Source organism: Chlamydotis macqueenii, chromosome 5 (genome assembly GCF_036417535.1).
Source record: "Chlamydotis macqueenii isolate bChlMac1 chromosome 5, bChlMac1.mat, whole genome shotgun sequence".
Lineage (NCBI taxonomy): Eukaryota > Metazoa > Chordata > Aves > Otidiformes > Otididae > Chlamydotis > Chlamydotis macqueenii.
The window spans coordinates 41,013,020-41,028,408 of record NC_141560.1 but is presented as its reverse complement, the minus strand read 5'-3'; the positions used below and the strand labels follow the sequence as shown (position 1 = coordinate 41,028,408).

The window sequence follows — 15,389 nt, the reverse complement described above, 5'->3', positions numbered from 1 at the left end:
ACTGGGTTTTTTTTCCTGTCCACAAACAGCTTAATAAAAAAACCCAAACAAATCACCACAAAAGCACTGGAACCTCATAGACTGCAATGCCTTTGAAGTAGGATGCTACTACATCTCATTCCTATTTTACTCTTATCTCTCACAAAAAAAATTATCAGTGTCAAGCAATTACAGAGAAATTATGCTTGTCTGCTAAGACAATACAAAAAATAGTTTGCTTCAGAGAAGGCCCTGAAGTTCTCTGATTTGATGGCAGTGGAACATCCATAGGCTTTCCTAAGTCACTTCCTTGACCTAAAAAGGCTTCTTTATAGTCAAAGAATGAGGCTATAAAACTCACGTGGTCTATGGCTGGCATACCAAGCCTCAAAGCAGTGGTGAAAGAGATGTCCAGTAAAAACAGTACATTCAATTTGCTTGAAAAGCACTGGGATTCATTTATAAGCAGCTCAGTTTTGACACTGGGCTGTCTTTACCTTTTGTTACAGTTTAAGGAATCTTCTGCTTTTTTCATCCTGAGCAGCAAGTTAGGCAAAAGTGAACACAAAGCTCCTTGCTAGATCAGTCTCATTGTCCAAGAGAGCTCTTTGCTAAATTAGCGTCATTACGAGAGAGAGGATTGCAAATGCAAGAAGTACATTTCACTGAACTTTATGGGTAAAGTTTTCCACTCCACGGGACACCTGCAGAGGAATCCTGACAAGTAGCAACAGTCTTCCCCTCTGTACTGGCTCTCTGTGGTACCTTCTGTGCATTTATAGGAATAAGACTTTTACATGTGATATGCATTTCATATCCTCAGCTTCTGCTTGCGAACTTTAGACTTTAAAATCCTGCTCCATTCTTTCCAGCTGGGTTTTTGTGAACTTGATATAGGCCAAGTCAATTAAGCCAGTTCACAACAGAAACAAAACACTACCTAAGTGGATGCACTTACACCGGCAGTGCCTTTGCACTTCCCTTAGTTTGCTATGTCATGAAGATACAGGACTGTAAAGCTCAGTCACTGAGATTCCAGATAAAATCAGGAATCCAAGTATGATCTCGTATCAAGATAGCGGTCGTTACGCTGGTATTTAACTAAAACAAAAGGCAACACCACTTCTTTCCTGTACATAAGGATCTATATTTAAAAAGACTAAGACTGCAAAACATGTGAGCGGAGCCACTGTTCTGGCTCTTTTGCTGCTACTGGCATACCTCTCAAGAAATAACTGCCTTCCTCTAAATAAACAAAATACCTTGGGAGGCACAGTATTTAGGGCAGTCTGTCACTGTATATATTGTGCCAGTTATAGCAATTTTTACACAAGGAATAAAAAATAAGTTACAATTAACATTAAAAAAATCAATTTATTCCAGTTCTCCATAAAATACCTTTTCTTTTTATGAAGAAAGTCAAAATGTACACTGGATATTCAGGTTACACTGTTATAATTTGTGATATTCTGGTTTGCAGAATTTTATTAAAATCAGCTTAAAAAAATTGGATACAACATAAAAACAGACATGTCTTAGACACTTAACAGGCTTCACGCTGAGTTTGCAAACACCAGCACCTATTGTAATCTAAGTTTTCAACAGCACTCTGGACTTCCCAAAGACTCTGAGACTATGCTTCTTAAAAAAACCCAACAAACCCAACAAAAACAACAGAAAAAACAAACAACTAGAAGCAAGGCAGACAAGAGGAGGGAATATTCTTATCTGTCAATCAATTAAAAACTTGCAAGAAACTTCCATTTAGGCCAACTCTTAATTGACTAGCCTTATTTCTACAGAGTGCAATACAACCTGCAGTCTCTGTAGCAAGGCATTTCAGCCTCACTCCATTTTTTCCATTCCAAGTGGGAAAAGAAAGAGGAAAGACTGGAGTAAGAAACTGATGTTATCTGGAATAATTCTGACATATAAAACTACTTCCCAATGTGGGAGGTGAGAAGCTTCACGAGTCAATCTTGCTGTCATCCTCAGCATGTCTTTCAATGTGTCCTACGGCATCCTAGAAAAGAACCAGAAGTCATCTAAAAATAATAATACTAATAATCATCACCACCACCACAAACCCACAAAAAACTTTGCAGAAGATTCTTGATGCCTCAATAAAAGTGACATTCTGGATAGCATAACTTTTTTGGCTTAATGTTTCTAAAAAAAAAATTAAGGAAAAAAAAAACCAAGCTATTAAATCACATATATAGTGATGATGAAAGGGCTGAAGCACCTCTCCTATGAGGACAGGCTGAGAGAGTTGGGGCTGTTCAGTCTGGAGGAGGCTCCTGGGAGACCTTATAGCAGCCTTCCAGTACCTCAAAGGGGGCCTACAGGAAAGATGGGGAGAGGCTGTTCAGTAGGGCCTGTTGTGACAGTACAAGGGGTAATGGTTTTAAAATAGAGGGAGATAGATTCAGATTAGATATTAGGAAAAAATTTTTTACAATGTGAGTTATAGAACACCAGAACAGGTTGCCCAGAGAGGTGGTGGGTGCCCCATCCTGGAAACATTCAAGGCCAGGTTGGATGGGGCTCTGAGCAACCTGATCTGGTTGGAGATGTCCCTGCTCCTTGCAGGGGGGTTGGACTAGATGGCCTTTAAAGGTGCCTTCCAACCCAAACCATTCTATGATTCCACATAAAGTATTTCACATACCACATGACTCAAGGCAAATAAAAACCAGCTTCCTCTCTGACTAGAAAAGCATATCAAATAAACACATCATATCCAAAGCCAGTGCTTAAAGACAAATTAAGGATTCTGCTTCTGTTTCTTAGTTCTCAAAGAAACCTCCTTCCACTGCATATTTTGAAAAGCATTCATCAGGGACGTAAGTTTATATTGTCAAGGAGCAAAATGTGGATTTTACCAATCAGTCTACGGGTAATAACCCTCCTTCCACCCACACCCCCAACCCTTTCCACATCACTTATTCCAACTCTTATGCCTTGTTCATTTTTTTCCCATCTGTGCTAACATTTACTCAGAAATTTATACACTACTTAAACATTGTTAGCAAAACCAATCCCATGTGAAAAATAAATAGCATCAGCATCCACAACAATGAATGAGGGTAGTGATGGACAAAAATTAAGAGGATAAAAACCTTTTTCAAGACTGATATTTGTTCATATTAAAAATATTTTTTTCCTGTAAAAACTTAGTAACATCTTGAGTATAGTTATCAGAATTTCTTCTAATATTTCAAGAATTTTATCATTTCCATGTAATATTTCAGGATCAAATTGTTTTAAGTTGACCATATCTCAAGTTATCATACTTAGTTGCACTCTTCATCTGTCACAGGTTGAACTGAACTCCATTACCCTTGTATGACTGCAACTGTATGCACTGAAGTCTGCCAAGACTACAAGAATTTAACCCTTTTCAAGAGAACTAAGACCAAGTCCCACAATTGTGGAGATATAAAGTATTTTGTACTACCAAGTACAACCACATTCATTCAACCACATACCTGCTTGGAACCTTTCCTGGAAGTAAAGAAAGCATCACAGTTCTTCCAACGACATTTCAGGGTCTGAAAATTCGGGTTGGTGTGGTCAGTTAGCAAGTGTTGTTTTAGATGGTCCACAACTCCAAAGATCAGTGAACATCCATGCCACTGGTAGAAAAAACATACCAGAATAAGCCAGGGAAAAAGAATTTTAGCTAATGCTTTTCTTCTTGCAACTTCACAATATTCTACTAAGACTGTTCACATGCATGCCATCTCCTGTAGCTTTTTAATCCTCTTATTCCATTTCATTCTCACTAGTCTCTGTTCCTCTAATTACAGCTTTACATTCCTGCCTCTAGCCAAGCCTAGACCATCAGCAAGAACGGTAACAGGAAGAGAAGAACCAAGCCTTTAAGATATAAGCTTACCTGACACAGAGTCATTGGGAATTTAATTAAACTTATTTAGCAGAGTGAATCGGCTTTTCTGTGTCACTCAGCTGAAGTTTTTGGTTTTAAACAGTGACATGTCACTATCTAAATTACTTATTTTTCTTTTTGGCAGCTTCTAAGATGTTACTATTAACTTGCCCCAAAGCATATACATATACTAAAGACCATGATAAATGGAACTAGTGATATATACTTACATTTAAAATGTACATATATATTTCAAAAATATTATTGAATAATAATAATTTAAAGGTCAAGCTATTCAAGGCTGAGTAGTGACCACCTCCAGAAAATTAGTCTAAAAACTATAACAAAGGAAGGCTAAAAATATTTTGCTTATTACCCAGCAACGATAATTCTGCATCAGATTAAGCCTCACAGCTCTGACACTGCCATCATAGCATCCAGTGTAGATCTGTAAAAGAAACATTTACGGATAAGCAAGCTGGGAATAATAGAAAAAAAATTAAGTCAAATTTTGAAGGAGGCTTCAAGTGTAGAGTATATTAGATGAAGAACAATAGAAATATAAACATACAAGGCTTCCAAATTTAAAAAATGGGTCTAACGTAATTGTTTTAAGATTTGCATTCATAGTTTACAAAAGCCTACTAATCAGTAAGAAATGTTTCCACAACTGCTATAATTGATAGTGTCAGGCATGTAAAAGTGCAGAAGACTTTAAAATATGTTTCTATTCACTAAATGGCTAGTTGATTAAATGTCAAGTTGAATGTATTTCCAGGTATACGGAAATATATACATATATATTTCATATACATATAACTTAACCAGTCACATGTATATCTAAAAAGGATGGAGAGGAGGGTGAGAAAGAACATCAGAATTCCAGAAAGAGAAAACTGATGCAGATCCTGAAAAAGTAAGCAAAATGACATCTTAAAAAAACACTTTTGTTAGGCAAATGCTCCACACAAAACTGTCCCTTGGAAAGAAAAAGATCTCAGATGAAAGAAAAAGATCTCAGAATTCCATAAGGAACATTCATTGTTAAAAAAGCCCTCATGTAACACGGAAAACTCTGCCAGCTGAAGCTTTCATTTGTTATTTTTGTTCAAGTCTTTATGTCTCTTGGAAATTCATCACTGCAATATAGCACCCGATCTTCTCTGTGTAAGAGACAACACTTTACTACCAAGACTACTACAGAAAATTACAATCTTTCACTTGTCCCTAAGCTTCTCATCTGACCACTTTTTTGATTTCAGAATGCCCAGACCAGACCATTCCTGGGGGAAGAGTTCAAACGTCAGATTGTAAGCACAAAGCCTGGGTGCACTTAGCTCACATGAGAAGGGAAGCTTGGGCAGTATGTATTCCAATTACTAGATCAGCTCTGTCAGACTTGATTCTTCTGTTATTACAGATCATACTTTTCCTCTTATTTTACAAGCAAAAAGAAGGTTTGCAAACAAATTACTACACATGCAGGCAAATAAGTGCTTTAAATGACTATTTTAAGCAAGTTATTTATCCAGAAGTGCTTCTGAAACCTATCTTGCAGGGCAGATGCACAAAGAAATCCCTGCACCTAAATCAACTGCATAACTTTGTTTAGGTTCTATCAAACGTTACTATAGGTTTGACTGTGAGTGGAGTTTTTCTCTAGCATCTGTGCGACTCTCTTGAGTAAAAAGTCAAACAGGACTGATGCTTGAAAAGAAGCAATGTTTTACTATTTCTAGACTCTTCATTGCAATTATCACTGTGAACAGGACTATTGTTTTAAGACCACAGTAAGCTAGAAAGTACTTTTTCCCCAGAAAATAATATTATAGAAATACAAAGCTGTTATAGCAACTTGATTTTTTGGCTGACATTTTTAAGTTTTTCTTAGTCAGACAGCAGGTTGATTTTATTATGTGAAAAAAATTACACTATCTTATAGATGCTTGTGGAAATTACAACCTTCTCTTTGAGACCAGTGAAAAGAAGTTACCATGCTCTTATGGATGGTCATACACATGATCATATCTGTGTGGCCTCCATAGACTTGCAAGCGGTCGTGCGACTTGAAAGAAACAGAAACAGACATTTAACAGTACGACAGTTAATAGCCATTTTTCATGGACATGCAAATGACAGTGCTTCCAAGAGCAGTTTCCTGGGTAGCAACTAAACTCCTCTGGTGGATTCCAAACTGCATAGCCACCATGAAAGCTCATTTTTGCTTACGTTACTTCTGTGAGTCTTTTTGACCAACTAAGCACTTGGTCTTTAAGCAGACAAAACTAACATTTCCCCACTTTTCTGAGCTGCCATTTTTTCAGGAGAACCCAGGTTCTAAAAAAAAAAAAAAAAAAAAATTACATTCTTTAAACCCCATATATTTTGGCTGGTGAGACAACTATAGATGTTGAGTGACAGCAATGACAGGAATGGGCCAGAGATCAGTAACCACAAAGATGACTTCTATTTGCTTTCAAAATAATTAACTAATATATATTAAGTAAATGTCATTAGTTACAATGTATTTTCTTACCTGTAATTCATAAACACGAACAAATTTATCTAGACATGCTGTCACCATCACTTTCCCAAGAATGTTCACAACCGTTACTGCATGGTTATGGCCTTTATAGATCCGTACCAGCTCTCCAGTCTGCATCAAGAAAATGTAAAGGTGAATAGGTGTTTGGGTTTTGTTTTTTTTTTTAAAAAAAAATAAAAACGAACAAAACAGTTTTACCTAACCTAGATAGGGTAGCTAGCTTCAATGTTCACTACTCAAAAAATGGAAACACCCTTTATTAGGCTTCATTTCCTGTGAAAGCACTTCTAGATTATGATCAAATACTACTTATCCTTTTCTCTGCCCATGTTAACACAGAGCCATTCCAGTACAACAGAAATGCATGCCACTCTGAAAAGCATCTACTTCTCTTTCCATCATCAGTGATACGTTCCCATCTATCCCGCAACTAGCACTGTGGTATTAGTACTAGCAGTATTTATGTAGTCACATGGATCAGCGAGCAAATTTAGCTTAGTACACAGAAATAAACAATTTTTTTTGTCAACTAAAACTTTCCTCTGATAAATTTCTTCAGCTAACTTACTGCATAGCGAGCAAGCATTCATGATTCATGGTGTAAAGGAGGAAGAGAGTGGCAGACTAGAGACAAAGCATTCACAACAGCATAACAGCTTCTAGGTAGTTTGGAACACTATTTGTGTTCCTCAAGTTTTTCCTGTAACAAAGAAACTCTTCCCCAACCAGAATATCTCACATGGCTTTGCTCTGAACCCTTTCCACATTATCAGAATGTTTGTAGTAATATTTGCAAAAGCAAGATCCCCAGATAAAAAGGCACTGCATATCATATTACAAGAGTCACTACGTTTATCTATCATTAGTTAGCTATTCTGCATAGTCACAGTAACAAAATCATATGATTTCTTTTTCTATAAGCAATTTGCCCCACCAGTTTTCCAAAAACTCTGGAAATACTGACTTCATAGCACAGGAGTTCACTGCCTTAATAGGAAAAGTCACTCCAACTTTATATATGAGACTTACATGAATGTTGTGGGCATGGACAGACTGATCGCTGGAGCCGCTGAATACCAGATCATTCACAACCTTACACAAAAAAGAAAAAAAAAAAGAAAGAATAGTTATTTTTGTCACAGATATTGAAATGGGCAAGCAAAATATTAAGATGCTGTTCAGTTTAAAGTTGTACTGTAATATTTCCTAAATTTCGCAGTCTTAAAATCAACAGAGAGTATGAAAAAAAAACATGCACTGAGTTCTTCAGATAAGAGCTAGAAAACGTAGTATGCTATCCTAATGACGACTTTTGACACTTCACAATTGGCACTAGAAGCTGTTAACTTGCAGCCCTCCAGGTTAACTCATCCTATCTATGGACTATTCTCAGAGACAGCTCAGCAGCAGATCAGGGACCAAGAAAACTGAATGCAGCATGCTGCCCTGCACGCGCACAGTAAAGCCCACTGTTTCCTAGAAATACTGGGTATCTGTGTACTTATATTCTGGTCATGTATGAAAGACTATGCTCCTGACAAGTACTAGTCTAGAAAGGAAGCTTAACAGATCCATTATGGATCAAGAAGGCACCACAATATGCTGCCATGAAAGCAGGAGTAGGATAGTCTAAAGGGCAAAAAAGGCTATGCCACTGTACCATAGCATCTAAAGTGGCAAATACAATTTATGGAAGTCATCCTCTCTCTGTTTTGTGACAGTGGTCACAGCAAAGCAGCCAGACAAACGTATGTTCTGGCTTGTAATCTCAGGAGCTAGAAATCTGTAAATAATTGCTAGTGATTATTTTATTAAAAAAGAATACTTCTCTAGAGTTACAGTTTTTCCAGTTTCCTCTGAGGTTTGTACAATCAGGATACATGAAAATCAGCTTCATCTTTTCCCCAACTTTCCCCCTGTTGGCCAACTCACATTTCAAGATTCCCTGAATCTTGAAACATGAAATAAACATGCTTCCTACATACATGCCCCCAGCAGCCTTGCTGGGAACATGAGATATGGCAGCCAGTCAGAGACAATTTTCCTACCACATTACTCAGTTCTTATAATTTTAAACAGAGAAGTCCTCTATCTCCTACCCCAATTTGCTCACTATTACATGAGGAAGAAAAAGAAAAATACCATTTTAAGCATTCTTTGTCAAAAACATATTTTCAGAGACACTTGCCTTCATGCAGAGTATAGTTTTGCTGTGACCTTCCAGGGTTCTGAGAAGCAGCCCGTTCCGTGCATCTCGCACACTGATGGTGCAGTCATAGGAGCCCACTACCAACAGCTTGCGTGCTCCTTCCTGAGCTGTGGCTAGACAGCTTACTGCTCTAGGGCCATGGCATTCGAAGGTATCAAGCTGCTTGTTGTTCTGTTGGAGGAGGAAAAAATGGTATTTAAGAATTAAAACTTTGTTATGACACTAACCAAACCACTGAATCCTTTTTGCGTTGTACTTGTTATAGAATCTGATTATGGTTTAGTAACATACCATTTCAGGAATGGTAAGAGTCGCACCTTAACAACTAAGTTTCCAAATCAAGAAAATACCTCCTTACATTAGGCTTTGATTTTCTGCCTTTTAAAAAAATAATTAATCATTTAGCAAAGGTCCAGCAAATCCTCCTTCCAAGTTAGAACAATAAGAGGAAACAACGTTATAAGAAAAAATGCAAAACAGGGTGAATTTGTAAGGATAAATTTGAGAAATTAGACTAGGATCCATGAAAAGAATAACCAGAAAAATAATGTATTTAAATAATGATCTTTATTCATGCTTAAATATCATGGTAAGCGCCGGTTAAGTCTCTGTTCTGGTTTTGTTCAGTGGGGGGAGGGGGGCTAAGGTGATAGCTTCTGTAGGAAACTGCTAGAAGTTGCTCCCCTTTGTTCAGTGGACTCAGCCGGGCCTAGAGTGGACCCAGTGCTGGCCAAGGCTGAGCCGATTGGTAGCAGAATGTTCCCTGATAACGCCTCCGCGATAACGTATTTAAGAAGGGGAAAACAGAAAAAAAAGTAGAGATGATGTGAAGGAGCTGAGCGAGGGCAGAGAGGGGGAGGTGCGAGCCTTGTGGGCCTTGAAGGCCTCACCCTCTGGCCTCCCACCGGGCACCCAACTGGGCCCAAATCGGCCCGGCCCAGCTGCAAGAAGTGGAGAGGAGATGAGATGGATGATGTGAACAGATTCTGAGAGGTGTCTGCCAGCCTGTTGTGAAGAACTTTTCTTGTGAGAGGAACGGCTGCAGACGCCAAGGTCAGTGAAGAAGGAGGGGGAGGAGTAATGCAGCTCCTGGCCAAGATTCCCCTGCAGCCTGTGGTGATGACCATGGTGGAGCAGGTTGTCCCCTTGCAGCCCATGGAGATCCACGGAGGAGCAGACATCCACCTGCAGCCCATGGAGGACCCCACACAGGGGCAGCTGGAGGCCTGAAAGAGGCTGTGGCCCATGGAGGGCCCACTGGGGCAGCCAGTTCCTGAGGGACTGCACCCTGTGGAAGAAATGACCCACACCAGAGCAGTTTCACAAAGGACTGTGGCCCGTGGGAGGGTCCCCACAATGGAGCAGGGGAGGAATGCAAGGAGTCCTTCCCCCGACAATGAAGCAGCGGCATAAAACAACTTGTGATGAACTGACCACAACCCCCATTCCCTCTTCCTCTCTGTGCCACTCGAGGGGGGAAGGTGGTAGAGATAACGTTAAGCCTGGGAAGAGGGAGGTTCTCTCCTTCTCTGTCTCATTATCCTGCTAGTTTTAGTAATAAATGGTTTCTCCCAAGTCAAGTCTGTTTTGCCTGTAACGGTAACTTCAAGGATTTCTCCCCGTCTTTATCACAAACCTTGAGCCTTTTTTTTTCTTATAGTATCTCTCCCTATTCTCTTGGAGGGTGGGGGGAGTGAGAGAGAGACCGTGTAGTCTGGCCCTGACTGAGGCTAAACTACGACAGCCTCTTTGAGAAAAATCAAGCAAATTAGTCTCTTCTATAACTGCAAATAGAGCAGGCAAAATCAGCAACACATTAAAGTCTCTCACACTACTTTGATGGGCAAGAAAGGAGGATTCACAAATAATCAACTGTGGCAGAAAACTCTCATGACACAACTGCTAGGGCAGGTGGAACCTTAAGGAAAAGCCTGACAATAGGGCAGTTAAGAGAAAGGTAACCAGACAGAAGGGGAGATGGGACAGCTTTGAAAAACATCAAAAAACCAAAGGACCAAAAGGGGCCAACCATGACCATTTATAACAAAATACTTTAATTATAAATACAGTTGCTACTCAAGAGAAAGAATGGAAAGAAACACAAAGTGGAGACAAACAGCATCACAACAGGCTTTTAGGTGCCAACATTTAAACAAACTAACCTTTATGCTGAAAGTAACCACACTGCCATTTGCAAGGCCTGCATAAAGAATCCGCCATCTACTGTGTAAACAGAGCACTCGATCTTCCAGTTTAAACTGTTCCATGCACTCTCTGGTCTGGCAACAGAAAGTAGTATTTAAAGCTTTTCAATAACTGAAAACAGTCCAAGGAAAAAAAGCCTGCAGTGAATTATGATACACACCTACAAGCTGCATTTTTGGACCAAACAGAGCTGGAGAAAAACAACAGAAGTCTGCTGTCACATGGCAGTTTGATCCTGGTCTTAATGACCTCACTCCCATCTCTGAGATTTGACTGTACTTCAGCAACCTGTTATAACCCTAAAACCTGTACTTCAGCAACCTGTTATAACCCTCTAGTCATAACCTCTAATGTATATAGAACTTTAGACTACAGATGATACATGTATACGAAAAACACCCTGTTACATGCTTGAGTTTGAGGAGTCTCCATGAAGTTCAGCACAGGGAAGTGCCATCAATCATCAGCTTGAGAGTTAAAAACCTCTGTCAGTTTGCCCCCTGAAGCAGATACTTGTTTTCAAGTCCTTCAATCCACAGGCTGGACAAGCCTTCCTACCATTTATCCTTAAAAGTCCAGCTTCAGGAAGTCTCAGTCTGTTCTTCCACCTGCCCTCAGAATAGTAAGATACCTGTTCTCTCTGTAACTGCTCTACAAGCAGAGCAGTGCCTTCCGTAAGCAATGAAGTTAGAAATACAGCAAGACAAATATGGTGTTCATGGCCAGCCAACCATCCTGCACTTTGATGTTCCCAACATTTGGGATCCCATCATGCTGTTCTGGCAAAAACTCTGCTGACAAGCTAGCCAAAAGATCAGGCAGTAAATCCCTGAATGGTTTGCTGTTTGTCTTTTTTCTTTCCTGCTCCACACTACTGAGGTACAAAGTGGGGCTCTCGTCCAGTTCATATGGGTTTAAAAGGCTTTTTTTCATTTATATTTGCAAAGAAACATTCACGTAAAAACGCAGTACATGTTAATCAATACAGAGTTGGAGTACCTTGATATTGTAACAGTTGATAGTGTGGTCACTTGAGCCAGTGTAAAGTGCAGCATTCTTCCCATTTGTCTGAGTGACCAGGAGGCAGTTCACTTTTGAAGTATGTCCTTCAAAGATGGCCACGCATTTTCTGCTCTGAAAAGGAAAGTAAAGCATAAGGTCTGTCAACGTAACGGCCCGTAATACCTTTTGGGATCTGCACCTGACAGAGTGGGGTATGACAGCTAACAAAAACAGAAAACATGTAGCAATCAGTCTCCCCTTACACCTCTCATAGGAAGAAGGGGTTTGGGAGGGGGAGAAGAGAGATTTGAAGAAAAGAATAGTAAAAAAAAAAAATGAGGCGCTTGAAAAAGCAGCTGCTTCCTTAACTACACAGTAAGGCTTTACAAAACCAGAACTGCAACCTTGTGACTGCAATTAATGTAACGCCATTCCCACAACCTTACTTACAACCAGATTGTAGGCACAAACAGTTTTGTCTGCTGAGCAGGTATACAACAAATTCCCAAAAATCTGAATAGCATTCACTGCAGCCAGGTGTCCCTCAAAGCTTCCCTCTGTAGGTTCTTCATCCTCACCTGGCTCCGAAGACACTTCTGTAGGGCAGAGACACATGTACTTTGATTACAGAATCACACTCAAGCAAACACGCTAGTGTTGTCTGTATCAGCAAACCGCAGAACTATTTCAAGGGCTCAGCACCTTAAAGTTAGATTTCATTATGGGTCCCAGCTGGAGCCTGTAAGTTGCAGAAGGCAATACAAAATGCCAGGAAGACCTGTATATGATGTTAAGTCCAGAAAGATCTTTAAAACAGCAAAAGCATTGTATTATTGTTTGTCCTACAGCTCTACAGAGACTGTGGAGCAGAAGTGTTTGTGTGGGCGGGGGGCAGGGGGATGTGGAAGGGTCAAGGCGCAAACCACTCAGTGACAGACGACATAAGTGAGTATGCATCACTTCCCACTTCAGTTTTTAGTGCAGGTTTTTATTTTCAGGGCAAAATTCCCCTCTGGAAGCAGTCTGATTGAGACTTAACTCAAAGCCCTACAAGATCCTATACACAAAGTATCAGAAGAAAAGCTTCGAAGATATACCTGATGAGTTCTTTAATCCTCTTAGTGAAGATATGGCAGTCTGCGTCTCAGCCACACTGTAACACAGAGACAAAGAGTAGAAAGATTGGACTTCATCTTCTGACAAAATACTGGTGTAAGTAACACTCCAGAATACAAGAGACTGCACCTCGTAGAAAATAGGCTGTGACAGATAAGCTCAAACCCAAACTTTTTGTGGAGGGCAGCCTTGTTGTTGTGTGAGAGAAATTAGTAGGCAACAAGACACATTCATTTTTTGGACCAAAACCACAAATTCAATTTTCATTTTCCCCTCTTACTTCACTTCTGAATGAAATTAAAAGTTACTGGTGTAAGACTTTCTGAATAAGGTTGGGGAAGAAAAAAAAAAAAAAAAGGCTTCTTATGAATTTGGTGTAATGCTTTTACTTTTGAGAGAACTACAATAATCTCACCTTCTTTTCCCGTCATCCCTATAATTTGTGCCAATCTCACTGGTAGAGCTCACTTCATCATAACCAGAGCAAGACGCCTCTAGGACTGCTTGATCCACAGAGCTACGTGAATTCCTCTTTGATGGACTGTCTGGTTTCTCATCTTCTGACTCTGATGAACCAACGTGAACCACCTCACACTGGGGTGCTGGAACTTCCACTAGTTCCAGAGAAGCATCACTGTCATTCTCATCTTTGTTTCTTGCTGTTCGAGCAGGAGCTCCATCCTGTCTTGGAAGAGCGGATGTAGTAACTTTTTCTCCTTTAGGAACCTTTCCACCCTTGACTTTCCGGACAGGCTTAGAGTTAACTACATCCTGTTCTGTATCACTGTTCTCTGGCACGTGGGCTGCCCTTAGAGTTTTCTTCTTTCTTAACTTTCTTCTCCTCCTGTTCCCTTTTTCTGCTGGGACTACGGTACTTGCCATCTGTTCCTCGGATGGTTCTGCTGACACTTTGGGGGTTTTATTCATCGCTGTTTCTAGGAGGACTGAATGCTTTGGAAGAGAAGTGCTACACTGATCCAGTAAAAAGCTTTCAGTCACTGTATCACTTGCTTCTCTTTTGCTGAAAACAGACAGTGGATGAGGAGAAGGGTTCTCAGGAAGTCCAGCCTTTCCCCAGTCTGCAGCAGGCTTGTGAACATCTTTATTAGTGTGTTGGAAACAAGCTGCTAGCTCTGATAGGGATATGGTTGCAGAGATAACTGGATACAGTGAAGTTCTCTCATTGGTCTCTCCTGAAAAAACCAGACTAGCATTATATTCAATCTGTACAGCAACAAATATTTATGTAAAATTGCTTTCCCCACATTTTTCTGTTTACGCTTAATTGTGCATGTAAAGTACATATTCCTACATTTGAAATCTATGTGCACAACTAGATCTGCTATTTCAGTCAGCTATCCAGTCTTTAAAAAACATAGCTGGGAAATAAAATGTTTATCTGTGTAGCAGGAACGGGGCACATCTTTCAAGCTGCTGGCTGACTATATGCATTTAAAGTTCTGAAAAACAACCTTTGGTGAATCCCACATCGTCAGCTTAAGATGCTACCACCCTGTGCTGTGTGCTCCCTTACCAGCTGTGACCAGTGCTGTAGGACTGGTATTAACCAATGCATGGCCAGTATGTCTCAGTTGCTCAGTGACACAGTCTGAAGACCTTGTGCTTAACCCATCTGCACTAGTTATTTCTACCAAGTTACTTGAACCTAACTCAAGGCAGATAAGTCATGCACAACCCACTCTGCAGCAGCATACCCTCTATCCTGGGAATAGTAGCACTGTAAGCCACCAGGGTAAGCTGTGTTAGTTCAAATGTGGTGGACTAAGTGGTGGGGCAAACGTACTCTCCCTGTCATTGTAATTCAAAGTTAATACAAACAAATGAATCCAACCTCTCCACTGAGACAGGCTAAGAGCACAGGCAGCACCTCACAGCTGTGTTTCCCACATCCTAAAATTCCCCGGTTGCATTTGCAGTAACTACAACCCAGAACAGGATGTTTCAAGTTCACTGTATTTATTGTGTGGGATCCCTCAATGTGAATGGGAAGTTGGCAGTATTTGAAACACTTCCCTGCTTCACTCTCTTGGAAATCAGCAAATTAAACCTACAGCAACACTGAGACAAAGCTGTTGGACTGTTTAAGACATCACAGTACAAATGCAATGCTTTGGAATTACGCACCCAACTAGAGGCAGCTTAACTGTGAATATCTCTCCCCACACCTTCCCAGATAGGAAGTTCCAAGACAAAACTACAACTTGCTAACAGTGTTGGGGGGTATATTGCGTTTAAAGTAAATTAATGGAAAGCTGTTTTTCCCCCCAACCCATAACTGTCACACACAGCTGCAACCTGTTAGAAAACCCTCTATACATAAGAAATGGATGCTTAGATTAAGTTTGAAAGGTTACTGTGTTGAATTACACTGGGAAGAAGGCACACAAATCCTTAAATTCTGAATACACTGCTAACATCAT

At 40.1% G+C, this 15,389-nt stretch overlaps 1 protein-coding gene across 6 annotated transcripts in view; it reads right to left on the bottom strand.

Annotated features, from left to right (window-relative positions):
- ZNF106 (zinc finger protein 106) overlaps window positions 1-15,389 on the bottom strand; it is a 109,181-nt gene that overhangs the window by 66,648 nt on the left and 27,144 nt on the right. For 5 of the 6 annotated variants that reach the window (XM_086750020.1, XM_086750025.1, XM_086750021.1 and 2 more), the window contains exons 11-21: window positions 13,364-14,141; window positions 12,930-12,985; window positions 12,283-12,428; window positions 11,830-11,964; window positions 10,788-10,904; window positions 8,605-8,796; window positions 7,446-7,508; window positions 6,408-6,527; window positions 5,865-5,936; window positions 4,248-4,319; window positions 3,471-3,617 (exon numbers count right to left, since the gene is read on the bottom strand). In XM_086750020.1, coding sequence (XP_086606146.1) covers window positions 3,471-3,617; window positions 4,248-4,319; window positions 5,865-5,936; window positions 6,408-6,527; window positions 7,446-7,508; window positions 8,605-8,796; window positions 10,788-10,904; window positions 11,830-11,964; window positions 12,283-12,428; window positions 12,930-12,985; window positions 13,364-14,141 — 1,898 coding nt within the window. Of the gene's footprint in view, window positions 1-1,333; window positions 2,003-3,470; window positions 3,618-4,247; window positions 4,320-5,864; window positions 5,937-6,407; window positions 6,528-7,445; window positions 7,509-8,604; window positions 8,797-10,787; window positions 10,905-11,829; window positions 11,965-12,282; window positions 12,429-12,929; window positions 12,986-13,363; window positions 14,142-15,389 lie in introns of those variants that run through there. The other variant, XM_086750024.1, reaches the window with a different exon arrangement.